Genomic DNA, 26,793 nt, shown 5'->3' on the forward strand with positions numbered 1-26,793 from the left:
GCCACATTTTTTGAGGATAGGATGCGGACCCATTCATTTTAATGGGTCCGCAAAAAATTAGGTTGCGTGAATGGGGCCTGTAAAAATGCACAACCTAAAATACATCAGGTTATATTGTGCAGTGTGCTGCCAGTAGGTTTATGGTAACCTTTAGGCCAGGGTAATACGTGACTGCAGTTTTTGGTGCGTTTCCACAGCATAAAAAGCATGAAAAACCACATGTATGACATGCAGTTTTTGCAGCGGAAAAGCAATCAGATTTCACTCTCTCCATGGCAAAGGGTGAAATCCAATGTATAAATTGACATGCTGCGAATTTCAAATCCACAATGCTGTACCTTTTCCGCTGTGTTTTTTTTACGCAGCATGTGGATGAGAATTCAGAAATTCTCATCCACTTTACTGGTACTGTACAACACTGTAGAAAATCCACACAGTGTAGGGCTATCTCTGGCACTCCCACAGAAATGGAGTTACGGCGCACATTCTGACCCATTTCAGGGGGAACTCCATGTGGTTGAGTCCCTTGTTCTTGTGATCGGTGAGGGTCCCTGTCCTCTGGATAGGGGATAACTTTTTGTAACCGGAATACCCCTTTAACTTAGTGATGTTTAAGCTGGGTAAAGCATCACAGTGTCTGTCAGTCAGTGCACACATACACCAAAGTACGCTTAAGTTCTTCAAACATTTATGTAAAATATAGTGTGTATAAAAACATGGACAATTCAATAAAATATTCCTATATATGTACAAGTAATGTCAGTCTCGGGTGTATCTGGTCTATTGGTAAACTGATGGAGTCCAAAACTGTGATTTAATAAATAATATGTACACAGGGTTCAACAAACTAATATACAGACACGGAAAAGACTGCAAAGCGGGGTATGAAGACTTGTGGAAACGTACAAAATAATCCAAAACATTATTGCTGACTGTAGTGTTCTTGACCATATTACAATACTGTTCCTTCTTGAAATGCTTCAATCCACCTGGGGAGGAAAGAACAACAAAAAGTTAATGATGAAAAAAGCTCCAATGTTTCGATTACATTTACAGCGACTTTATGCACGGTCTGTATATTTGGTGGCGAGGACAGGATCCTTGTATCCCCTGTGCAGCTCATGCGTGGAGCTATAATACTGCCAGTGGCATGAGCCCAACTATGTGTAGTGACAAGTCGTCCTGGTTTACTCGTGAACAATACTGAGAATGAACCCTTCGAGTCCCTGCCTGCTTACTTTCATTGTCCTGAAATATACGGTACATTCAGCCACAGACGCACACCCATTTCTCTATGGCCAGTATAACTTCATCAGCTATACAGCAGCCAACACAAACCTGGTGATGACTCAAACACATTATATCTTTTAAAGGGAACCTGTCACCGGGATTTTGTGTATAGAGCTGAGACCATGGGTTGCTAGATGGCCGCTAGCACATCCGCTATACCCAGTCCCCATAGCTCTCTGTGCTTTTATTGTGTAAAAAAAAATTATTTGATACATATGCAAATTAACCTGAGATGAGTCCTGTAGGTGAGATGAGTCAGTGACAGGACACATAGCAGGTTAATTTGCATATGTATCAAATCGTGTTTTTTTACACAATAAAAGCACACAGAGCTATGGGGACATGATATTGCGGATGTTCTAGCGGCCATCTAGCAACCCATCTCCTCAGCTCTATACACAAAATCCCGGTGACAGGTTCCCTTTAAAACATATATTTTCCCTGAAATCTCAATATACAAATCCTAAACAGAAGAGAGGTGTTACATAAAGCATTACTTTTCCCTTCCTGGTGCTACCTCTGTCTTCAATATTAGAGGACTTCTTAAATGCTTTTGGTCATTGGCTATGTGTTTCTAAATGGTCTTGGGACCCCTTGGTGACTGGGAATATTCTTATTTACAGCCGGAGGTACATTGTCCATATATATGGTGATTTGTACACATTTACATCCTATAAAACCAGAACCAACAGATGGCTAAAACAAGACTGATCTGAGGATTTTACCATGCTTCCACTACAGAGCGCATGCATGGAATACACGCCAAAGAAAAATATTGAGCCAGTAATGTATACTTAATGTATGTTATGTATGGGCCCCTTCTAGTCGGCATAGATCAGCTCTATGCAAGAAACATTGATACAGATTTTATTTTTTTACACTCAAAAGTGTAAAGTGTAGATTTTATACTTAACTATTTTTAATCGCTGTTTGCATTTTGATTATAGGTTTGTCATTAATTTTTTTCAAACAAAGTGTATATTGGCCCTAAAGGATGACCATTAGTGGGATGAGGTACCTTTCAGTAGTGTGCACATCATCAGCTCTGAAAGCGTAAAATAAAGTGTTTTTGTGCAGTAGATGAATGACTTTATTTTCGCTGCCATCTTCCTTTACTACTTGAACTGTGAATCCTAGAAGCGGTTGGCTCTCCAGCGCTGCAATGTCCTAGAATTACACAAGAACATTTTTCTCTGAAGAATGAGCATCTATACAGGGACCCTTCAAGTTACAATGATGATGGATTCTGGGATAATCATTGCAAGATGAAAATATTGTAACTTAACACATAACGCTATAAGAAACTGGTAATTCATTCCAGACAACCCAAAAAATAAGGCATAAAGAGAATTAAATCAGAAAAAAACCTACTAGAGATAAAGCAAGTCCTTACATATAAGGGCTCATGCACATGGCCATTGCCATTTTTGCGGCACGCAAGTTGCGAATCCGCAAAACACGGATAACGGCCATGTGTGTTCTGCATTTTGTGGAATGGAACGTCCTGCCCTCTACTTGTCCGTAAAATGGACAAGAATAGGACATGTTCTATTTTTGGCGGAACGGACATACAGATGCAGAGAGCACACAGGTGTGCTGACCACATCTTTTGCGGCCCCATTGAAAATGGGTGCAGATCGGTTGTGGACCCAAACAATGGTCGCGTGCATGAGCCCTAATATTCAAAACTAGCTGACTGAAGCCGTCAATCACTTTCTATGATGAGGACAGGAGCTTCTTCAGGGCCCTGTATAGCACAGGGTACCAGAAAAATAGAATGGAGCCGCCCTCACCTGGTGTCTGAAGATGCAGCCCATCTTGGGAACAGTACAGGACATGTAGTACTGCACTGTATCGTAGAAGGGTGCTACTAGACAATCAGTGCATACAATTCACTAGTAGATCTTCCAGCCAATGAAGCATGGCACATATCAGCAATGTATGTGGCATCGTATGTAGAATCTGGTTTCAAGTTACAATGGTCAAGAAAACACCATTTTATGTTAAAAATATTGTAACCCAAGGCCATTGTAACTTGAAAGACCAATTATGTTCCTGTCCATAATGCCTTTTATGGCAGTTAAAGGGTTAGTTTTAGGTGGCACAGACCAGAAAGTAAATTAAAGTGGTTGTTCAGCCTCTTCACATTTTTTAACATAAGCTTGGAATGGTATAAAATAACATACCAAGTAATAATCACCCGAATGAGCCACAGATTCCCAGGTCCCCATCTGTCTCTGTATCCCATCCTCCAATGAGGACGTTTTGACATAGACATGGCTGCAACAGTGATCTCAGTGGTGTCCTGCAGCCAGTGACTGGTTGCAGCAGTCCTATGTCCAAATGTCCTTGCTTGAGGCCAGAATACAGAGACTAACAGGGGATCAGTACGGGTTATTTTATACCATTCTTTGGTCAAATGGACAACCTCTTTAAGAGTGGATTCCCCACACAGGTTTTAGCAATTTTTTTTTGCACATGTGATTTTTTGTGCTGAAGCCACAAGTGGAGAATTACAAGTCTTTCCTTTATATTTCCCATTCCTTCTGAACACACTTCTGGTTTTGACATTCAGCAGTGATGCCAGCAATTAGGGTACATGTAAACAAAGACAAGCTGCGGACCCCTGGACCACCTGCAGGGGATTGAAGAGGTGGGTACTGTGTTTTTTTCATTTTTTTTTTTATAAAAACTCTCAGACAACCCCTTTAAAGGAATGTTGAGATTGCCTCATTGCTTCATTAACAAAAAGTGTCAGAAAAGGATACATAAAAAGAAACTGCTTCTTACCTCACTAGCAGCATACGTGTATAAGACTTTGTTCTTTATGACAAACCACAGTGGTTTCCAAGGCTTTTTGCTGCCCTTTGATCTATGTAAGTAACCACTCATTGTGGAATCCTCCGTGCTGGCTGACACCTGAAAAGAAGAATGCTACAATTAGACCTGTGCAGGGCTTTCACTTTATGCGTTCGGACTCTTTCACATCAGCGCTATTTATTCCGGTTCTTCTGCTCCGTTATAGGAGCAGGAGAATGAAAATATTCGGCACATAACTAACAGGAACGGAGCCTAACATTTTTTTTGGGCGGAGAAAAAAGTCCTGCATGCAGGACTTTTTTCTCTGCTATTTTTGACAAGCTCTGTGACGGAGGCCCCAAACAGATCCTCCAACGCAGATGTGAACATAGCCTTACATGTCATACTCAGCTATGCTCAGTCTATGGCATAGTTGGTGTAAAGTTGCCCAGTTTTACGGTCTGCATATCTGTTAACTCTAAGTCCTCGTCCACACTTCCATTTTTCACCGACATGTGCTATCTCCATTTTCCACGTGCAGCACACATACCCATTGATTTAAATGTGTCTGTTCACACATCAGTATTTTTTGTATGACCATCACATAGACATGCACTACTTTGGTCTGCATCACGCCCATTGAAGTCTATGGGTCTGTTAAAATTAAGGACACAACACAGATGGCATCCATGGTGAGTTAGATAGGAAATGCTCTTGAAATTAATTTTCAGCTGAGCAACATCCGTGGATTATGGATGACACACAGAGTAAAAACAAACGCATGGACATCTTCACAGAATAAATGACACTTTTTCCACATCTGTAATATTCACACAGAAATGTGAATGAGGCCTAAGAAGGCACACAATCTATTGATTTTCCCTACAAACTTTCTCCTTTCACCCAGTTCAAGACCAGACCATTTTACCCCCCCTTCCTGACTAGGTGCATTTTCATTTTTTTTTTTTTGTATATGTGTCTTTGAATGTTATAACTTTTTTCCCCATTCAATCACAAAATAATTTTCGCAGCTTTTTAGGCGATATATATGGGGCTTTATTTTTATGTCACTTTAATTTTAGCATTTTATTTTTGGGGGGTTTTATACCCAGGAAAATGTGTTTTTTTGTTCTTTTTAATAAAAGGAAAAAATTGTTTTTCAAATTTGTTTTCAGGTTTTTTGTTTTTTTTCACTAGCACAAAGTGAAACTAAAATACTATTAAAATTTATTAGGGTAATTTATCAAACTGGTGTAAAGTAGAACTGGCTTAGTTGCCCATAGCAACCAATCAGATTCCTCCTTTCATTTTCCAAAGGAGCGGTCAAGACTGAAAGGTGGAATCTGATTGGTTCCTATGGGCGACTAAGCCAGTTCTAATTTACACCAGTTTCATAAACCATCCCTTAGGGCCTTTTCCACAACGGTCAATTTGATAGAGAAGCCATGAATGTATGGGATATAGTCACCAGGGGCAAGGCTGGAAGCTACAGTGTGGCTCATGGTCGTAGGCTTTTTGTTTTACATTTTTTTTCTTTTGTCTTTTTTTTTTCTTTTCTTTACACCTTTTTAAATTGCTGATTTCTTCTGTAACTAGGACCAATATATAAAAGAGATCAGATTCACCCCTTGGAATATTGCCATTTTTTGACACTGATCAACAGGAAAAAAAAAAAGCCTTTCATCTCACAGTAAGGGCTCCGTGCCAGTGCTGCGGATCGCGGACCCATTCACTTGATTCGCATCAGACGGTCCGCACCGCAAAAAAGTAGTGCACACACTACTTTTTTGCGGTGTGGAGACACAGCCAGAAACACCGCACCGCATCTCCGGATTTGCGCACCCATTCAAGTGAATGGGTCCGCATCTGTGATGCGGAATGCACACGGCAGGAGACCCGTGTATTGCAGAACCACCGTATGCGGTCCGCAGCACGGGCACGGAGCCCTTACGTTCGTGGGCATGAGCCCTAAAACAAATCTCTACAAGGTGATTTGCAGTTTCCAAAGTAAAAACAAACTTACTTTAAGAGCCGCAGGGATTTTCTTATGCTTCCTCCCAGATGGAATACTATGCAACACCGATGAAAGTGCACTAGAAGGGGACTTGTGGTTTGCAGGTGAGCCGGTCTTGGCCATGCATTGGCTATCTATGTAGAAAGAAAATATTCAACAGATAAACTCAAGAGATGTAGTGCAACAGTGAAAAGGTGGCATATCTTGAGGTCATACTGCTTTTTTGCTAATTCATTCTTACAGCTCATGGACACAACTGGCAGTGTGCGTTCCACATTTTGCGGAATGGCCGGCCCCTAATAGAACAGTCCTATCCTTGTCCGTAATGCAGACCATATTAGGACATGTTCTCATTTTTTACGGAACAGTCATGCAGAATGCACACCGAGTCATGTCCGTTTTTTCCGGCTACACTGAAGCGAATGTTTCCGCATACCCCCCCCCCAAAAAAAAAAAGAACGGACAAAGAAAAAAACTATACGTTTGTGTGCATGAGCCCTTTAACTGTGGCATTTGGTGTGTTTTTAGCAAACCGCTAAGGACTACGACCCAAGGCCATGACATGTTCATGTTAGTGGTGGCAAGTATTGGGACTTACCGCTAAATGCCAGCAGCACCTGGACTTGCCATTTTTCAGCTTGCAACTATAGGTGTAGCCCAGCAATTAGCAGTAACCTGTGAACAGTACCAGGGGCCACTAAAGCCCATGTAAAAGCATAAAAGTGGCCTACACTGAGATTAGGCATGAGCGAACTTGTGTTTTTCAGGTTCGGCGTTCGGGTATTAGTGCAATTCTGTCCAGCATAACGGAAACCAGACAGATTAGTTATACTGCCCAATGACTTCTTTTATGATTGAACGCAAAACGGAATGCCTCTTAAAGGCTTCCCTGGTGCATTCAATCATATTTCGTGATAACAGAATCGATAACGGAATTGCACCAATACCTGAACTTGAAAAACACAAGTAGTAACTGGCAGTAAGATGAAATGCAATTCTATTGAAAAAGTATAATAATGAAAGCCAGACTGCATGATGTCACTGGATTCTGAACTTCAGAAAGCTTCAGAGAGAAGCAAGTAAAAATAATTAGGTGAGCGAGTTATCTCCCCAATCAGATGTATTTGCAGATAAGTAATCATCTAGCTATCACATTTATATTTGTAGGAATATTTTGCCAAAATGGGAATAGGAAAATTGTTTCCACTCTAGCCAAAATCAATAAGAAAATTCTTAATTGCTTTCTGTGTTTTTGGACATCCATAATAAGTTTTGCTAAGGGGCCCAATGAGATATGTGTAAACCCCTGGAGCCTGCTTCAAACGCCTAAAGTTTTACTGCAAAGAGAGAAGTGGTTTTGTAATTTTTTTTTGTCTGACTTATTTTTTTTACTGTCAAAATACAGTAAAACACTTAAAGGGAGTCTGTCACCTAATCTGAGCCTTTTAGACTCCTTTGCCCTCATTACAATGGTACCTTTGTTCTGTACCTCGCCGAGAGAAAAAAATACTTTTTAAAACTTATGCTAATGAGATTCGGCAAGTGCCCAGGCCCCTCAGCGATGTGCCCAGAAAACCACACCTCTTACCCCTATGGCCCGCCCTTGTTTCCTATTATTACCTCCTCCTCTCTCTCCCAGATCTCGCGCCTGCGCAAGCGCAGTCCAACTACCTGTTCCTCTGCCCATAATGGACACAGCAGTGCGCAGGTGTGGGACAAGTGTGGAGTGGCACAGGCGGGAGATATGGGAGGGAGGATGTAATTATAGGAAACAAGGGCGGGCCAGAGGGGTGAAAGAGGTGTGGTTTTCTGGGCACATTGCCGAGGGGCCTGGGCACTTTCTGCTGTAATGCCGCCCCTAGGCACTTGCCGAACCTCAATATCATAAGTTTAAAAAGTCTTTCTTTGAAGATCTCGATGAGGGACAGAAAAAATAAAAGGTACCATTGTAATGAGGGCACAGGAGTCTATAACCTGATCTGAGCGGTCTAAAAGGCTCAGATTAGGTGACAGACTCCCTTTGAGTGTTTTACTGTATTTTGAATGTAAAAAAAATAAGGCAGACAAAAAAATATTACAAAACCACATCTCTTTACAGTAAAACTTTAGGCGTTTGAAGCAGGCTCCAGGGGTTTACACATATCTCATTGGGCCCCATAGCAAAACTTATTATGGATGTCCAACAACACAGAAAGCAATTTAGAATTTTCTTATTAAGACCTCATTCACACAACCGTAGTTTGGGTCCGCTGTTTCTGGGCTTGGATGCGGACCCATTCACTTCAATGGGGGCGCAAAAGATGCAGAAGCACTCTGTGTGCTGTCCGCATCCGTTGCTCCGTTCCGTAGTCCTGCAAAAAAATAGATGATGTCCTATTCTTGTATATTTTGTGGACAAGAATAGGCTTCCTTGTAATGGGCGGCCTGTTTCGTTCCGCAAATTGCATGGCGCGGTCGGGTGCATGTAGCCTCAGTGGAAGAAATTTTCATTAAAAACAAGGAATTGTAATAAAACAAGTCACCCTCAGCCTCACCCACTTTATCCAACTTCTTTGTTGGCAAAAGTGTAACTGATGCTTCATAAACATAGCTCTCATTCCGAACACCATATTTCTCAATATATTTACACAAGAAAATTAGGAGATATAATGAAAGGTCCTCTGTAGTTTGGCTGTGGGGTTAATAAGGGCAGGTGTGAGCAGGGGCGGACTGGGAACTTAAAGTGGCCCTGGAAAAAAAATACTAAAAGTGGCCCCGTTTTGTTGTCAGGTCCAAATTAATGGAAGGCAGGGCCAGCAATACCATATTGTGGCACATTATAACACCCCAACAGAGCTAAATACCACCGTCCATCACAAAATACATCCCCAAAAACTTCCACTGGCCGGCCGCGAGGAGGGCTCAGGCGGCCCCCTGGGCATCGGCGCACCAGGAAATTTCCCTGTAAGGTCTATGGCCAATGTGCCCCTGTGTGTGAGCGATGGCTGGCCTTTTGCAATAAATGGACACACACAATGAAAGAAAGAGCGAGGCGGAGCTAACAGAATAATATTAGCCCTGTACTCCCGACACTTGCCCAGCAAAGAGGACCATTATCAGGAAGTCAAGTACTGTATGTAACAGTATGTAACTCTGGTTATGTAACTGAGGGTTAACTGGTCGCTCTGCTGTATGGTAAAAAAAAAAAAAAAAAAAGGAGCAGCACATTAAGAATCTGTCCGGTGGAAGTACAAAGCCAATCCCCCAGATGGGCTCCTCCACGTAAGTGCGTATAGGGTTGTTGCCTCACCAATAGCTATATCTCTGAACTGAATATATATTGTAGTTTAAGGTCACTAAAGTTGGCCCTGATTTGAGAGGTCAGTGAGAATACTGATGAAGTAAGGCTATGATTTGAGCATAGAAGAGCAATAGGTAACTGTATCAACCGTTGGCGACGTCCTTCTCCCCTAATAAGAGTTGCGCTGTAGAGTTGCTCCAGCGACTTCCAAGGCCGAGTTGTGATTCCCTGTGCAGCTCTTACAAGAGCTAGTAGTAATATTCCCTACAACACGAGACGAGGCTGCGAGAAGATTCACCTTTATTGGTGCCACACTTGGCCTTATATACAAGTCCCCATGCAAGGGGACCTCCCCTCTGGACCTGATGGAGAACTGGGTGACAAACACACAGACCAATGGAAATGACCACACAATCCGGGACACTCCCACACAATGCCTCCCCTCTGCCTGGAAGATAATTAGGTGAGATACTGTATGTAACCCAATCATCTCCAGACAGTAAAACCCCATTGTTTATAAAAACTCCCATACAGGACACACAATGCCTCCCCTCTGCCTGGGAGATAATTAGGTCACAACTGTATGTAACCCAATCATCTCAGACAAACAGAGGGCTTCTGTTACAGTAACCAAACTACTTCTGGATAACTTTAGTAGTTATGGAACATTCATCCTATATTTTTAATAACTGAAATCCCCAATGCATCTCAGCAGCTACAGTTCAATTTTCTCATCTATGAAATCAGTAGTAACATAACACATAAGGTAGAACTCAATAAGTAATTCTACTACCTTTCTTCTGAAGTTCTTGAAAGCAGTGATCACATACACGTGCCAAATGATTCTTCAGGTACTCCAGGCTGTACTTGTTTGTTGAGCAGGCCTGACACACAATCTAAAAACACAATTAAATATCATGATACATTATCCACAATGAGCACAATGTTTATGACCTGACTAGATATACCAATTACATGACCAGGGAAGTATCAATCCGTTAGAGGGAATGTGTCATCACAAAATTACATTGTTTAAATCAAGGTTTTATGTTAAACATATTTTAAAAAAAATGTTGGTTGTTTTTAAATTTTCCATATCACTATATTTAAAAAATAATAATAATCCAGATTTTTATTTATTAAAAATTTTGAAAAACATTTATCTTTCTTTTTCCGTCACACATAATTGCTACTTTGTGCTGGTCTATCACCTAAAATCCCAATAAGATACAATTAAGTTTGTGGTTATAACGTGAAAAAATGTGGTAAAGCTCAAGGGGTATGAATACTTTTTCAAGGCACTGTATATATATTTATCGTTAAAGGGTTTCTACCACCTAATTTTGACCTAATTAGCTCTCAGACACTAGCGATCTGCTAGTGTCTGATCTACCTAACAATGCTATTCTCAGACCTGTGTGTGGATCCGTTTCACAAAAAAACGAACTTTTATTAATATGCTAATGAGCCTCTAGGTGCTATGGGGGCGTCTTTTCAGCACCTAGAGGCTCGGTCTACTCACATTGTATGCCCCCACGCTCGTCCGTTAAGCCCGCCGATCTCCTCTTGAATGCCATCCTCCATCTGAGCCAGCGGACAAATTCTCGCGCCTGCGCCGTGCGCGTCTGTATTCGGTGCAGGCGCAGTGAATGTCTGACCGCTCCCTGCACAGACATTTCCACTGCGCCTGCGCCGATGACCGAGATGTCTGTGCAGGCAGCGGTCAGACATTCAGTGCGCAACCTGCCTTTCTGTTTAATTCAGAGGTCCCCATGAACGGTGAGGGTTCCAGCTGTAGGACCTGGAAAACCCCTTTATCTTCATAGGTTTTAACAATTCAGTATTACAGGACATAGCCCAGCATAAGGACACACCTTTCCACATGCTCTGCAGTGATGTCTTCTCCAGGTCAGAGTAAATTCACTAGTGCAGATCATGCACATGGTGGCTCTGCCATCAGGGATCCATATTGGTGCCTTTGATCCAAGAGTTTTATCTCCTTCCTCTTCAGGATCAGTCTGAAAAGGTAATAAACAACATTTTTCTTGGGTTAAAGTGCCCATACACATCAGATAGAAGTTGGTTGATGGTTAAACAACAGTTGAACAAACATATGGTGTAGGAAGGCGCAAGGGTCAGTCATTGACGGAAGGTATGTGTCACCAAGATTCCTGGCCTCGGTGAGGTAAAAGCCGGTAATTTTAAGTGTCAGCGGCAGTTAGTGCTGACTGACACTATTTGTTATTTAGTATGGCTGTAGAGCCAATCCAGGCCGGCTCTTACTGAGAGCAGCCAAAGTGCAGGGTGGGTGGCTTCTCCCCACATTCCAGGCCGGGTTTTGGTTTGGGATATAAAAACCCAGCCAGCAGTCTCAGCTGGGTGGATTATCCTCCACTTCACAGTGAAGCTGTGGTTTTGGTATCCGCATGAGGTGTGTCGTGCTAAAGGGCTGAGAGCCGCATTGCTGGAAAACAGGCCCCCTAAAGCCTGCAGTGGATGGCTAATGAAAAACTGCTAACCAGGTGGACGTTTGTGTTCTGTGGACTTTCCATGGTGTGAACATACACCAACACTGCGAACTGTTATTTTAGCCTTTTGTGTGAATAAACACTGAACTATTTAAGTTAAAGACTTTGTGATTGCCTCTTTACTGTGTCCGCTAAGCTGCCTACCAGAGCAAATCCCCGCAATGATTAATGATCTGTTTGTAGGCATGGCCACGCATATTGGGCGTTACAGTTCTTCAAAATGCCTATACACGTTCCATGAAACCAGGTGATGGACAAAGGTCTTTCTGGACACATTCTTTCAAAGAAAGATCTTTCAGGTGAAAATGTCTCTGCATCATGATCCCCTTAAATAATCCCAAACTTTATTTTTTGTTAGACATACCTCTTCTTGACTTTTAGTGGGATTGAAGGTAATTTTCTTCTTGGCATAAGCCTCTATTGCTGCAGAAATTGCCTCGAGCCAGTCATCTCTCTCTGTGGCAGAGCTGTTAGAAGAAAATAAAGCTTCATTTAAATTTCTTGTTTATTTCAATATCTACTGTGTCTTCTCAGAGGACAAATACTTTAAATATGTGAGATGTTGCCTTTTTAATGGTGCATTAGGCTACTTTCACATTTGTGGCACAGTTCTCCGGATCCGGCATTGCTGGAATGCCCGCCAACCAGGCTCCATTGACTATAATGGGGTCCAGCGGAGATACTGCCGCTATCTGGCAAATATACTGCAACGCAACGGTTCTGGTCCATCCGATTCCCAGCATTCTATGCTGGTACAGCCTGTGCTGCAAACATGAAAGTAGCCCTAGAAGTTATTTACATATAATGCTGTGCCTTATTGTCATTGCCTCACTAATAGAACTGTAATGGGGCAAAATGGCAGCTTCCACCAACTTGTAATCAAATGCTCAGGTAAAATCTCAGGATTACTTGACTGAAATACTTCCCCATGGAAGAGTAGAGAATGACCTTCTGACTGGCCCAAAAAGGCACATATATCTCTGCTGCCATATTTCCCAGTAGACTATAGACTACTTGGAGTCCCATTAAGGGGACATTTTGTGATTAGTTTATTTTCAAGGTTACCTTTTAAAAGGGCATCTGTCCGCAGATTTGTACCTCTGAAACTGGCTGACCTGTTGCATGTGTTTGCCAGCTGAAGGCATCTGTGTTGGTCCTATGTTAATATGTGCCTGCATTGCTGAGAAAAATGATGGTTTTAACCCCTTGGATACCAGAGTTTTTTTTTTTTATTCTTCCCTGTTTTCCCGGAGCCATAACTTTATTTTTATTTTTCTGTTCACATATGAGGGATTGTTTTCTGCGGGACAAGTTGTACTTTTTAGTGGCACTTAATATGGCATGCAATGTAGCGGGGAAAAATCTGTACGATTACAACGATACCACATATGTGTAGGTTTGTTTGTGTTTTAATACTGAAAAAATAAAAACTTTTTAAATACATTTTATTAATTTTTTTACATCGCCATATTCTGATTCCCCCATAACTTTTTTTTATAGTTATGTCTACTGAGCTGTGTGGGGGCTAATTTTTTGCGGGACGATCTGTAGTTTTTATTAATACTATTTTGGAGTGTGTGTGCCTTTGATCACATTTTATACCATTTTTTCTTGGGTAAGTGAAGTGATGAAAAAATTGGCGAATCTTTGATACTTTTTTCTGTTACGCCATTCACCATATGGGATAAATATTTTTATATTTTAATAGTACAGGCATTTTTGGACATGGCAACGCTCATGATTAGGGATGAGCGAACTTCATATTTTGAAATTTGAGTTCGGGTTGTGATATATGCTGAATTGCATTATGGATTCCGTTACCACGAACCATAACGCAATTCCATGACGGAATGCCTTTAGAGGCATTCCGTTATTCATTCTGTCATAATAGAAGTCTATGGCTTGCATAACGGATCCAGAGGACTCCAGCAAAACTAAATCCATAACACAATTCAGCATATATCCAAACCCGAACACAAACTGTTGAAGTTCCCTCATCCCTACTCATGAGGTTTATATTTTTTATTGTTTACGTATTTTTTTATTCTAGGGAAAGTGGGGTAGAATTGCAGTTTATACTATATTCCCATACAATGAAAGTACAAGCTGAATTTGCTGATATTCTATCTTGGACTGCCACCTGCTGGCCAACATAGGAAATGCAGCTCTAATATGCTGGGTCTCTTCAAAGAGACTCGGTGTATTAGAATAAATAACTGGCTTCCCCGATTGCCGCACAGGAATCCGGTCTTAACTCAGAAGGATTTTTCGCTATTTAGCTGCCGTGGTCGCACTTGACCACGGCATCTAAAGGCTTGAATGACTGCAATTGGCATTATTGCCAGTCACAGACATTAGCCACGGGCCTCTGCTGTTTGAAAAGGCAGAGACTTGCTGGCTATGGTGCCCGCTGCATGCACAAGCAGGCACAATGTTTAAAGACCCTCCCAGCACCGTACATGCATAAGGGTACATGCCTAAGGGTTAATATATGCAAATGAGCCTCTAGGAGCAACGTGGTGTTGACATTACACCTAGAGGCTCTGCTCTTCCAACTGCAGGACACTCTGCTCTTTGATTGACTTTAGGAGAAGTCAGGGCCAGGCGTGATGACATTTTCATTGCCTGGCCCTGTCAATCAAAGTAGAGAGGGTACGGCAGTTGCAGAGCCACTAGGTGTAATGGCAATGTCCCCATTGCTCATAGAAGCTCATTTGCATATATAAAATTTCATTTTTCTTAGCAATGCGGGCACATATGAACATGGGACCAACAGAGACGCCTTCAGCTGCCAAGCGCCCATGTAACAGGTCAGCCAGTTTTATAGGTACAAGTCTCCTGACACATGCCCTTTAACATGTAGGGACTGACTAAAACATAGAACACCTTTAAGTAATGAAAATAAATATTAAAATATTAAACTATGTTAAAGTTATGTGTAAAGGGGGTTTATCCTCTGGATAGGTCTTCAATATCTGATCACTGGGGTCTAAAACCCAGCCCCCACACTGATCAGCTGTCCCCTGCAGCTGGGCTGCAGTAACGCAGCATAGCCACCCCCACCATCTGGCTACTGATGTCCCATCTTAAGGATAGATCATCAATATCGGGAGCCTGGAAAACCTCTTTAAATAACCAGGAATATGGTTATGGTTATAATACCTGGCAGACAAAATGAAGGATCTCTCCACACTTTCTATATTCAGCTCATTCTGATAGGCCTCTTGGGTCGGCTTCCTCACCTTGAAGAGCAAAGCGCAGAAATAAAATATATCACCGTTGAACCCAGACAACCCCTTTAACAGCACTTTATATACAAAATACCTACCTTCATCCCAGCCAAAGAGAGCATGTTGTTCAGTTTATACATTCCTGACTGGACAGGGGTTGTATATAATAAAGCATCATTGAACTAGGGGAAAAAAAATATATATGTTATATTCCATTACTCTGCATTACATACAACATAACAACATGCATATTGTTAATGTCGTCATCTAAGCAGGCAGGTTCTGTTTAATGCGTTTCTTACTAGAGATGGATAACGGTTTTTAGTTTTTTTAATACTATGACAACGTTTTCAGGCCTTTGAAGACAGAACACGGGGCCTTTTATTCAAAATATGGTGGCAGAGGGGATACAGTGACCAACATAAAGGGTGAATAAACACAAGAAAAATACATAAACTGCAAAGTTGTTTTGCTTTCTGTTCATCTATGTGCAGAGGATTACTATGGGGTATGGTCAATAATGGCTTCCTCAGGCATGTTTTCACTAATCTGGCAACTTACCAAAAAAAACATTCGTGGCTGCATGACCTTCCTGGAAAGCTTCATCAAAGTCCCTTCTTTCAGAAAAACCTGAGCAAGCAAAATGAAACAATGAACAAAAAAAAAAAAAAGAGCAAAAAAATAAATAAAAATGAACTACCACCATGCTTGTTAAGTACAGTCTACCATCTACAGCTCGAAACCTCCTGTCCCGTTGTAGACAGCTTTTTCATTTCTGATGCAGAGCCTTCCAGGACAGGACTTCAGCTACTAGTAAACTCCTTCAGACGTGGCAGATAAGTACAGTACAATACACATAAATGGAGGTCTCAAAACCCCATTCACATGTAGAAAATTTTTGCACAGCCAATTTGAGAACATGCTGCAAATTGTGAAACCTGCAGCACTTGGAGAAGAATCAGTCTGAACCCTAAAGTATACTGTAATTAGGGGTGTGAGCCTGGTTGTAATCAGAAGTGATGAGCTGTAGGAAAGATTGAAGGATTATGACCAGTTATAGTTGAATGATCTGTAAATACAAAAATATTTCAGGCAAATCGCTTCCATATGAGAAGGGAGACGTATTCTCTGCACGCTTTAAAGGGGTTATCCAGGAAAATATATTTATAACTTATGCTCAGGATAGGTCATCAGTATCAGATCTGCAGGGGTGCAACACCAGGGACCCCCCACAGATCAGCTGTTAGAAGAGGTCTTGAGCACTGCAGCCTCTTCCTAGGCCAGTGACATCACTGTACATCGGTGACATGGCCTAGTTGCAGCTCAAGCCTATGAAAGTCAATGGGGCTGAGCTGCAATACCAAGCACTGCCACTATTCAATGTACGGCACGAGGCCCCAAAACGTCCTCATCTCGGCTGCACTGACCAGAGTCCAGCCACCGGCCCTAGCCAAAAAGGAGCCCGGGTGTTGAGCAATGAACTGTTGGGCGAACAAGTTCGTTTGCTCCACCATCAGATTCACAAAGTGGTCACTGAAAAAAAAGACTAAAATAGTCATATTCAGTGAAGCCCACTGTGGAAATCTGAATTCCTGGTTGGCCAACAAAGTCAGGAATCATAGGCTCAAAATCCTCTGGGGTACACCAGACAAGTTCACCGGTAGGGGGCTCAGGTGGAATTATCTGGTGGGCCGGAAAACTAGTACGAGCCCCAGGGCTGCTCATACTAGTGTGGGCCACAGGGTCCCTGGCATGGGGGTCCCCTGGCTCCGCCTGGCGGCATCTCTGCCGACTTGGGGGCTTCATCATCACTAGATGATGAGGAGGACGGGGATGACAAGAGGAAAGTGGGGTCATCCTAGTCCTCACTGGGACTCTCAGAGTCGGAGACAAGCAGGGCGTATGCCTCCTCGGCCGAGAACGTCCGGCGGGCCATAGGGGAGTGTGTGTGCGCGCGTGTGTGTAAAACTTTATTTAGTGTGTGTGGGGGGACGGGTGTTCACGTTCACTTATACCCTACCCCAACCCACCCTAAACCTAACTGAAAAAAATAAAGAAAAATAAAGAAAAAAAATATGACAGTCCCGAAAAAAAATAAAAATAAAAATTCTAACTCGCTGATCAGCGGTCCGAAGCTGATCAGCGGTGGGGTGGGCGATGCGCTAACAGTGGCCGGATGCTAAGAGTGCCGGCCACAGTCAGCACACGCACATAAAAATAAAAAAAAGTGCTTGTGCCCCAAAAAAGTGTGTGGGGGGGGGGGGGGGGGGGGGGCAAGCTACAACACCCCTGGGGTGTCTAGGGTCGCACAGCTGAGTGTGCTGTGGACCCCAGACACCCGATCAGGGTGAAGCACAAAAAAAAAAAAACTTTCCTCCCTAAACTATCCCTCAGTCTCCCTGCCTAATCTAACCTTTCCCTAAACCTGTCCCTAATAACTTTTGAGTGCCAGATGGCACTATGGTGGCTCACGTGGGGGTGCTGAGCTAAGAGGTGGATGGACGGGCTCCTCTCTCCTGGCTCCACGGAAGCAGTGTGGAGGAGGAGAGCAGAGCTGGGGGAAGTTAACGCCCGCCCGTCCAGCCAATAGGATGCAATCCTGAGAGGTGATGTCACCGCCACCTCTCAGGATCTAAGGATGGTGATTTGTAGTGTATTATCACACCACCGATCACCATCCTATTCCGGTTTATTGGGTCACCGGAGACCTGAATGACCCGGAAACGCAGCAAACCGCAGGTCTGAATTGACCTGTGGTTTGCTGCGATCACCGATACGGGGTGGTCACAGGACCCCCCTCGGCATCGTCACAGAGTGCCTGCTGAATGATTTCAGCAGGCACTCTGTTCTGCTCACCGCCCGCCGCACGGCGGTGATCGGGAATACACAGGGCGTACATGTACGCCCTGTGTCCTTAAGGACTCGAATATCAGGGCATACCTGTATGCCCTGTGTCTGTAAGAGGTTAAACCAGTGGCCTGCAAACTGCAGTGCTGCCTTTAATTGAAAGTAATGGGAGGCAGACCCCACACGGCCGCTGCTGGAGTTTTGGTCCGGTGTCCATCCCAAAATTCTGCTGGCAAATTCCACCTTGTGAACAGGCCCTTACGCAGCATATGCAAATCACTAGCAACCACTCTCTTAAAACAAGATTGCCAATGACAGCGGAGAAGCAAAAAGCAGCTTGGCAGCTTACAGATTGTGCCATTGCCAACCTCATGCAGTATCAGACAAAAGTTGGTTGGCGCAATGCATATTTATGTTGGTCACCACTTTCAACTGGAAATGTTACTAGCAAAATGTCAAATAACAGCATAGGCCCGTGATGGCTAACCTCCGTCTCTCCAGCTGTGGTAAAACTACAACTCCCAAGATGCACACTTGCTTGGCTGTTCTCAGAACTCCATAGAAATGAATAGAGCATGCTGGGAGTCGTAGTTTCACCACAGCTGGAGTGCTAGAGGTTAGCCATCACTGGCATAGGAGGTATTAATCTGAATAAGATAAATCTTCTCTTCTAAATTGTAGCGGAAAAAAACAGAGAAGCAAACATTGTGCACTTTCACAATATAATTCTGATCTAAATGAAGCTAATGTAGAATTAACGGCAGACACATTTGGGTTATACCAGCAGTCAATAGGAAACACATAAAAAAGACTGAAATATTTGCAATTACTAAAACATGAGAAGTGAAAATGATTTTTATACATACTCTCCCTGGCTGGACAATCTCATGGTGACCATTCAGGCTGTACTGAATCTGCATAAGCTTTTGAAAATTGTCCTTACAAAAAGAAATAAGAAAAACATGCAATAAGCATTATTTATGAATGAAATAAACTAGCAGAATACATTAGTGAATTTAACCACTGAATAAACTTCCAGGTCAAAGCAATTCTAACTATGCCGTGCTGGGTACTTACCCCATGCTTCAAGATGTCATTGGCGTGATTAGCAACTTCAATGACAACACTCAAGGCAGCTACAAAGGGAGAAAGTATAAAAAGTGAATTAATAACTTTAAAATGTCTCAAAATATTAGAGAAAATACCAATATCAGACAGTCTTTCTAGAAGATGCTAACAAGTAGGTGATGACCTGCCATGAACAGCTCAGGGCATGCACATTTTTAAAAGGGTTGCCCGAGCGTTTAATACTGATGACCTCAGGGTAAGTCATCAGTTTCAGAACAGTGGGGGTCCATGTCCCTCTGCCTATCAGTTGTTGAGAGCTGTGGACTCTTCTTAGCCAGTGATGTCACGTTTATCGGTCCCATGGCCCAAGTGAACGGGGCAGAGATGCAATACCAAGCAGCACTGTGCTTGGCAAGCTGACCGGAGGGGATGTCGGAAGATGGACTTCCACCAATCACGTACTGATGACCTAAATATTTTTAAAAGGAATTGTCTCATTAACGACAACCCACTTTGCAGGTGCACCCCTGACACATAGTCGATTTTGCTGGAGGAAGCCACGGTCGGCTATGGCAACTTTAAGGAAAATGTAGTATTACATGGTGGCCACTCAGATGAATAGCCATCCATGTAATACAAGTATGGCTCGGGTCCACCAGTGTTTTCAAGCAAGTCCTGAGCAGGGGATCCACCTCTATGACATCCACATACTCTAATAGAGTGCATAGACAGGGGTCTTCATGAGACAACTCATTTAAAGATCTGCATATCATGGTATATTTATGCGTGCATTACCCTGTGTGTCACTGTAGTCTGATGATTCCTGTGACAGATTCTGGAGGTAATCTAAAAAAAAAATAAAAAAAAATGCTTCATAAAGCTGAAATATATGACAAAAATCTGCTGTCCAATTGTTGAATATTAGAGGCATGCAAGAATATTTTAATGCAACAGAACCAAATACTGCATACACAAAAGTTTATAGATGCTCATTAAAAAATTATTATACCCTTTATCACCACTAGGTGGCTACTTTATCAGCAGAATACAGAGCAATTTAGATGTTGACTGTGTGCTCCATACAACATGACTTACATACAGTAACAACTGGACTACGGACAAGAATCTTCTATCCGATTGAAGGAGGCAGAATCTCTTTAAGGTTTAATCAATTAATATACTTAGTAAAATAATCTCCAAATAAAAAGTAGTTAAAACAGAACAGATAACCATGACACATTACACATAAAGAGATGGACATCAACATCTTTATATAAAATGTGCAGAATCCCTTGGAGAATTGTCGTCAGTTCCTGCTCATCTCAGCAGAGGAAATGCCAAGAAAATATATACAGTAGCAAGACAATAAATCCATCATCACCTAAAGAAAAACCAAACAAAACAATGCAGCGGAGACATTCATTAATATAAAGAGCGTGTCTTTCATGAACCCGCCTGCTTTGATGTGGCACAGAGGTGAACACATGAAGTGGATGCACAATGAGCAGAGAGCTGCATAGTTTAGGGCAAACCAGGAGGCCTCCTCTCCAGCAGGCTCTGAAATGCTCCGCTTTGATGTCGACTTCTGGATGTAATATTTCAAAAGGGGCCTAGACAAACTAATCTCTCATATTACAGGCAATAATAAACAAAGGGACAAATGGAGGGGAATAAGAAGGGCTGTGCAAGCCCTTATTCCATACAAAGGTGCTTGTAAATCATTAACACCAACATTAAAGGGGCTGCCCAGCCCCTAACTCAAAATTAATTGAGGGGGGGAATGGGTTTACAATAAAGTAAAAAATAAAAAAAAATAAAAAAAGACACTGACCTCTTCCAAGCAGCTCTGTTCCAGCATAGTTGGTCACGTTCCCAACTCTTCCGGTCCCCTGTGGACCGGAAGCAGGATGTCCTGTCTTCACATGTACATCTGCAGCCATTCACTGGCCTCAGTGATCACATGCCAGTCAGTGCTGGAATGGAGTTGCTTGGAAGAGGCAAGAGTCTTTTATTCTATATTGTGCATAAGGGAGGGATGCCCCTGGCCCTGTCACCAGTTGTCCCTCCTTGGACCACTTTGGGTAGGTATTAAAAGGGGCTGTCCAAACGCAGGGACTGTAATAACGTGACAATAAAACCCATACTGACCCACTGGACTCTCACTTCCAATGCCACCCACTCCTCTGCCTCTCTGGTCTTCTTCTCCACTACAGCCTGGTAATCAAAGCCTAGAGCTAGGCACTGGAAACAGGACTCCAAAGGGTAAGCATCTTATTTTTTTTAATAATCCCTTTAACCAAGGCATACCAGGAACAACCCACAAGACCAGTAAAAATAATCAGAAAGATATACTCCCTAATACATTAGAAAATAAAATCAGCTGGCATGACTGTACTAATACAGAAAGGTTTCTTTTAAGAAATTACTAGCATGCCTTACAGAAACTCGTTCATGTACCTGTTAAAAGTAATCTGTACTGAGGAATTCTTTGAACCGGTTTGAGTAAATAATGCTTCAGAGCCAAGTGTGCGCAGCGAGGGCTCATCTGAAAGAATCCATTGCATTACATTAAAACGGTGTTAAACCACACATCCCCCAGACACATACAATATTAAACAGTAAAACAAAAAAATTACAAGTAATCGCCTCATTCATACAACAGTACTTTGCATGAGTATTTGGTAGCAAAAACCAGGAGTGTAAAAGTATAAGGCTGTGTTCACATGTGCATCTAAACAATGGAACCGGACACATCCCATTAAAAAAGTCAATGGGCTCAGGCATTGCTGATGTGTTTCGCCTGATTGATCCACAACACAGTAAATGGAAGCCACCATGCAGATGCGACCAGAGTCTAATGGAAAGATTTTTTTATCTCTTGTGTTCGATCAAAGTGTGAATTAGGTCTTCGAATGAAGTAATACAGTGTATAGCAGCAGCCAAAATCCATTGCTTTCTATATGATGGGATTATAACCGATCTATATGGGCATAAAATGCAAAAACAAAACAGTAATATTCTGAATTCAGCTCAGTTCCCATATCTTTGTGGCCAATACCCGCGGAGGAGCTACCTGACAGTAGTCTTTACATAGTAAACAGACAGACTGCTGCCTTGATGTCAAACTACCTACACAATGCTGCAGTGACTCAATATACTTTACAGTAGCAGCATCTTCTGTATGTCATTTGTATTCGGCCTCATGCACGCGGCCCGCAAACGGCAGGTCGGCAATCCACGGCTGCCGGCCGTGTGCACCCCGCATCACGGATGCGGACCCATTCACTTGAATGGGTCCGCAATTCCGGAGATGCGAAACAGAGTCATGGAACGGAATATCGGAAGCACTACAGAGTGCTTCCATGGTGTTTCTTTCCGTTGTTCCGGACTGCAAATAAATATGACGTCATATTTTTTGCGTTGCGGACAGACCACAGAGCCATTCAAATTGAATGGGTCCGGCCCGCTGCACGGATGTTCCCCGTGCATTGGGGACCGAAATTGCAGTCCCCAATGCATGGAACGGTCGCCCAATGGCCATGTGCATGAGGCCTGAGGCCCATCTTGTAATATGCAGGATAAAACTTACCAGGAAAGATTAAAGGACCTTAACCTGTATAGCTTGGAAGAAAGACGAGACAGAGGGGATATGATAGAAACTTTTAAATACATAAAGGGAATCAACAAGGTAAGGCTACTTTCACACCTGCGTTCGGGGCTCCGCTTGTGAGTTCCGTTTGAAGGGGCTCACAAGCGGCCCCGAACGGATCCGTCCAGCCCTAATGCATTCTGAATGGATGCGGATCCGCTCAGAATGCATCAGTCTGGCTCCGTTTGGCCTCCGCTCAGCAGGCGGACACCTGAACGCAGCTTGCAGCGTTCGGGTGTCCGCCTGGCCGTGCGGAGGCAAACGGATCCGTCCAGACTTACAATGTAAGTCAATGGGGACGGATCCGTTTGAAGTTGACACAGTATGGCTCAATTTTCAAACGGATCTATATATATATTTTTTTTTTTGTTCATGGTAATGCAAACGGATCCGTTCTGAACGGATCTAAGCGTTTGCATTATAGGTGCGGATCCGTCTGGGCACATACCAGACGGATCCGACCTAAACGCAGGTGTGAAAGTAGCCTAAAAGAGGAGAGAATATTTAAAAGAAGAAAAACTGCTACAAGAGGACATAGTTTTAAATTAGAGGGGCAAAGGTTTAAAAGTAATATCAGGAAGTATTACTTTACTGAGAGAGAGTAGTGGATGCATGGAATAGCCTTCCTGCAGAAGTGGTAGCTGCAAATACAGTGGAGGAGTTTAAGCATGCATGGGATAGGCATAAGGCCATCCTTCATATAAGATAGGGCCAGGGGCTATCCATAGTATTCAGTATATTGGGCAGACTAGATGGGCCAAATGGTTCTTATCTGCCGACACATTCTATGTTTCTATGTCTGGTCACTTATCACACTATATAATTGTCATGTGAACCTAAATGGAATATCTGGTGCCCTCATCTAACTGAAAGCAGGGGGTAGTCCCCATTTGTCGATTTGTGGTGGACACTATTACACAGAATTTAGAAGGTGGTCCCCATTTTCCCCAATAGCTGAGGGTCCCAGAGGAGAATATCTTGTGGATATGCTGCCAATACCCGTTGAACACAGTCTATGACATTATTGTGACCTTCACAGGCTGTAAATAACCAAGTTAAGCTGATTATTATAATATAAGACACTACACCTTTTATTACCTCAAAATCTTTAACTACTCCAGCAAAAGCAGCATTTTTCTTGCATTGTTCATCGAGTAATGACACATTCCGATCAAATTCTCGAATATATGTAGAATACATCTTGAGGTACGGACCTTTCTTCACAAAAATATCAGCTATTTTTTGTTGCTCACTCCTACAAAGAAAAGCCTACTTATTATATGGACAAATATCACAAACTGTGTATTACAATGGCCAACTGCTCTAAACATTACCAACAAATCCTAAATGGAAAATAACCATTTTCTTTTTTAGTCTGCATTGGACTTTCTATCTACAGTTAAAAAAGTCCTGAGGGTGCGGCAGCTGCAGAGTGAGCTGAGCCTCTAGGTGTAACGGTAACGCCCCCGTTGCTCCTAGAGGCTCATTTGCATATGTTAAAACTTCATTTTTATCAGCAATATGGGCACATATGAATATGGGACCAACACAGCTGCCTTCAGCTGCCAAGCGCACATGTAACAGGTCAGGCAGGTTCATGGGTACAAATCTGCTGACAGGCTCTACACTTTCTGGTCCCAGCTCGACACACTGAAGGCAGGAAAGGCCAATCATTTACTGTAACACTGATCTGCCTCAGCTACCAATTGGCTGAATGGGCCTTTGAGTCAAGCTATGATCAGGACGTAAAGAGCACTGGGAACTGGACTAGCATCAGAACAGCAACGGCAGTGGAGCGGTGAGAGTATGATTTATATTTTATTTTACTTTTAACCCTTTGTGACTCTTGTTGATGACAATGGATTATAAAATGTATTGCAAATCTGAATATTTTTATTTTCTTACATTGAAATAAAATTCAGCCAAAATAAAATGTAAACGAGGCCTAATAACGAGATTTTTGTATAACTTACCAGTAAAATATCTTTCTCGCTCTTCCTTGGGGGACACAGGAGACCTTGGGTATAGCTCAACTCCCTAGGAGGCGTGACACTAAGTGAAAACTGTTAAGCCCCTCCTCCACAGCTATACCCTCAGCCTGGAGAGAGAGACTGCCAGTTGCGTGTCCAAGTAGTGAGAAAGGCAATGTCCAAAAAGAGGAACCAACAAGCCAACTACCCAATGGGGTAAACCAAGTCCAGAAACCGTGTAGAAAAAACAATGAAAGGGTCGGTGCTGTGTCCCCCAAGGAAGAGCGAGAAAGAGATTTTACTGGTAAGTTATACAAAAATCTTGTTTTCTCGCCCATATTCCTTGGGGGACACAGGAGACCCTGGGACGTTCGAGAGCAGTCCAAGAAATGGGGGGACCACAGCTCCAAGGCGAAGCACCCGAAGGCAAGAGGAAACCGCCGCCTGCTAAACCAGGCGGCCCCAGCGGCATCCGCCGAAGCCCAAGTATGCACCCTGTAGAACATGGTAAGACGTGCAAAGAAGACCGGTGGCCGCCTTGCACAAATGCATGGCGGAAGCCCAAATGCCTCCGGACCAGGAGGCACCTACCGATCTGGTGGAATAAACGGTGACACCAAAGGCAGATCCCTGACCTCTGTGCGGTAACCTCAGTAATAGCCACTCTGATGAAGCGGAGGAAAGCCACCCAGGGGGCTGTCAAACGTTGCGCGGACCTCCTGGAAACACAAGAGACCGAACGTCGACAAGAGTCGGAGATCTCCAAGTAAAACTGCAAGGCCCAAACAACCTCCAATCGGTGAAGATAGAAGAAATAGAAAAAATGCTCCAGCACCACGATGGATAATGTGAAAATCCTGGTCTTTATTGTCACCAAAATTCAGGTAGATACAGCAATCAAAGCACTGGTGCCCACCGGTTCCCAAGATCTACGCGTTTCGAACAATCGTGTTCTTGGTCATGATCCTGAATTTTGATGACAATAAAGACCGGGATTTTCACATTATCCATCGTGGTGCTGGAGCATTTTTTCTATTTCTTCTATCTTCAACCAGGACTGGCTTGAGTCCGCCCCGTGCACCGCTATGCAGGACGTAAAGGTGAGCTGGCTGTAACCTCTTCTATACTCCAATCGGTGAAGCGTCCGTTCCCGGGGACGGGAAGGGAAGGGGAGGACGAAAGCCTCGTCGAGAAGAAGGCAGATACCACCTTCAGAAGGAAGGAAGGAAGGAAGGAAGGAAGGAAGGAAGGGACGGGATGGAGAACAGCCCTGTCCTGAAGAAAGGACAGAAGGCACGGAACACGAAGGGCCACCAATCAGGCACCCGTCAGACACGATGGCAACAGAAACACAACTGTACAGGACAGAAGGAGTAGAGAGAACCTCTGTAACGGCTCCAAGGGAAAGATTGGAGCGCCGAGAGCTCAGTATGTAGTTCCCAGGGCGGTACCAGGAAACGGTACAGAGGAACCAAGGAGCCACTCCGTGGAAGAAGGTCATGACAGGCCCAAGAGGGCCCGGAAACGCTAGAAGGGGAAGGACAGCGCCGACACTTGACACTTCTAGTAACAGAGTCCCAGTCCCAGGTCCAGGCCGGACTAGAGAACGACAAAACCAAGGGGAGAGAAAGCAGAGTGGGGGAAAGCCCCGCTTCCCCCAAACCCCCAGGCAAGAACCCTAAGTCCGACAACCGATCCTGGACGAAGTACGGTCGGGAACGAACACTAGCGTGCTCGCAGGAATCGCCTGGCAAGCAGGAGAGAACCCAATGTGATCAGGCGCAGACCAGTAACACGGCAGAATGGTCGGCAAAATCGGTCCTGTCGGCCCCCGAGCAACATCTTCCCGTATCCACCCGGAGTGGGGGAGCACCACAGGAAGGAGTTCTACAGTCCCGGTGTGGGAGATCCAAGGACAATCTTGACCGAAGGGTAGTCCTCCCAAGTTACCGAGAAGGTAAGTCCACAGCAGGACCATTGCCCAAAATGGAAACGCAATCTGCACCCAGTGGGAGGACAGAACGCGGTAGACCTGGTAAATAGGCACACAGCTAGTACCGCCAGTGAGAACGAGGGAGATAGTACGAGACCACAAGTAACACCGGAACCATCCAAGTG

General features: G+C 43.4%; 1 protein-coding gene across 1 annotated transcript in view; it reads right to left on the bottom strand.

Moving 5' to 3' along the window:
* Nucleotides 1–443: 443 nt before the first annotated feature.
* FGD6 (FYVE, RhoGEF and PH domain containing 6) overlaps nt 444–26,793 on the bottom strand; it is a 90,812-nt gene continuing 64,462 nt past the window's right edge. The window contains exons 7-21 of the mRNA XM_040408919.1: nt 23,804–23,960; nt 21,514–21,601; nt 19,852–19,902; nt 19,066–19,124; nt 18,855–18,926; nt 15,703–15,771; nt 15,240–15,323; nt 15,074–15,153; nt 12,276–12,378; nt 11,258–11,401; nt 10,177–10,279; nt 6,113–6,237; nt 4,081–4,209; nt 2,309–2,457; nt 444–989 (exon numbers count right to left, since the gene is read on the bottom strand). Of these exons, the coding sequence (XP_040264853.1) occupies nt 953–989; nt 2,309–2,457; nt 4,081–4,209; nt 6,113–6,237; nt 10,177–10,279; nt 11,258–11,401; nt 12,276–12,378; nt 15,074–15,153; nt 15,240–15,323; nt 15,703–15,771; nt 18,855–18,926; nt 19,066–19,124; nt 19,852–19,902; nt 21,514–21,601; nt 23,804–23,960 (1,450 nt within the window). The 3' untranslated portion in view covers nt 444–952. The remainder of the gene's footprint in view (nt 990–2,308; nt 2,458–4,080; nt 4,210–6,112; nt 6,238–10,176; nt 10,280–11,257; nt 11,402–12,275; nt 12,379–15,073; nt 15,154–15,239; nt 15,324–15,702; nt 15,772–18,854; nt 18,927–19,065; nt 19,125–19,851; nt 19,903–21,513; nt 21,602–23,803; nt 23,961–26,793) is intronic.

This window comes from Bufo bufo, chromosome 1 (assembly GCF_905171765.1).
Source record: "Bufo bufo chromosome 1, aBufBuf1.1, whole genome shotgun sequence".
NCBI classification, from domain to species: Eukaryota; Metazoa; Chordata; class Amphibia; order Anura; family Bufonidae; genus Bufo; species Bufo bufo.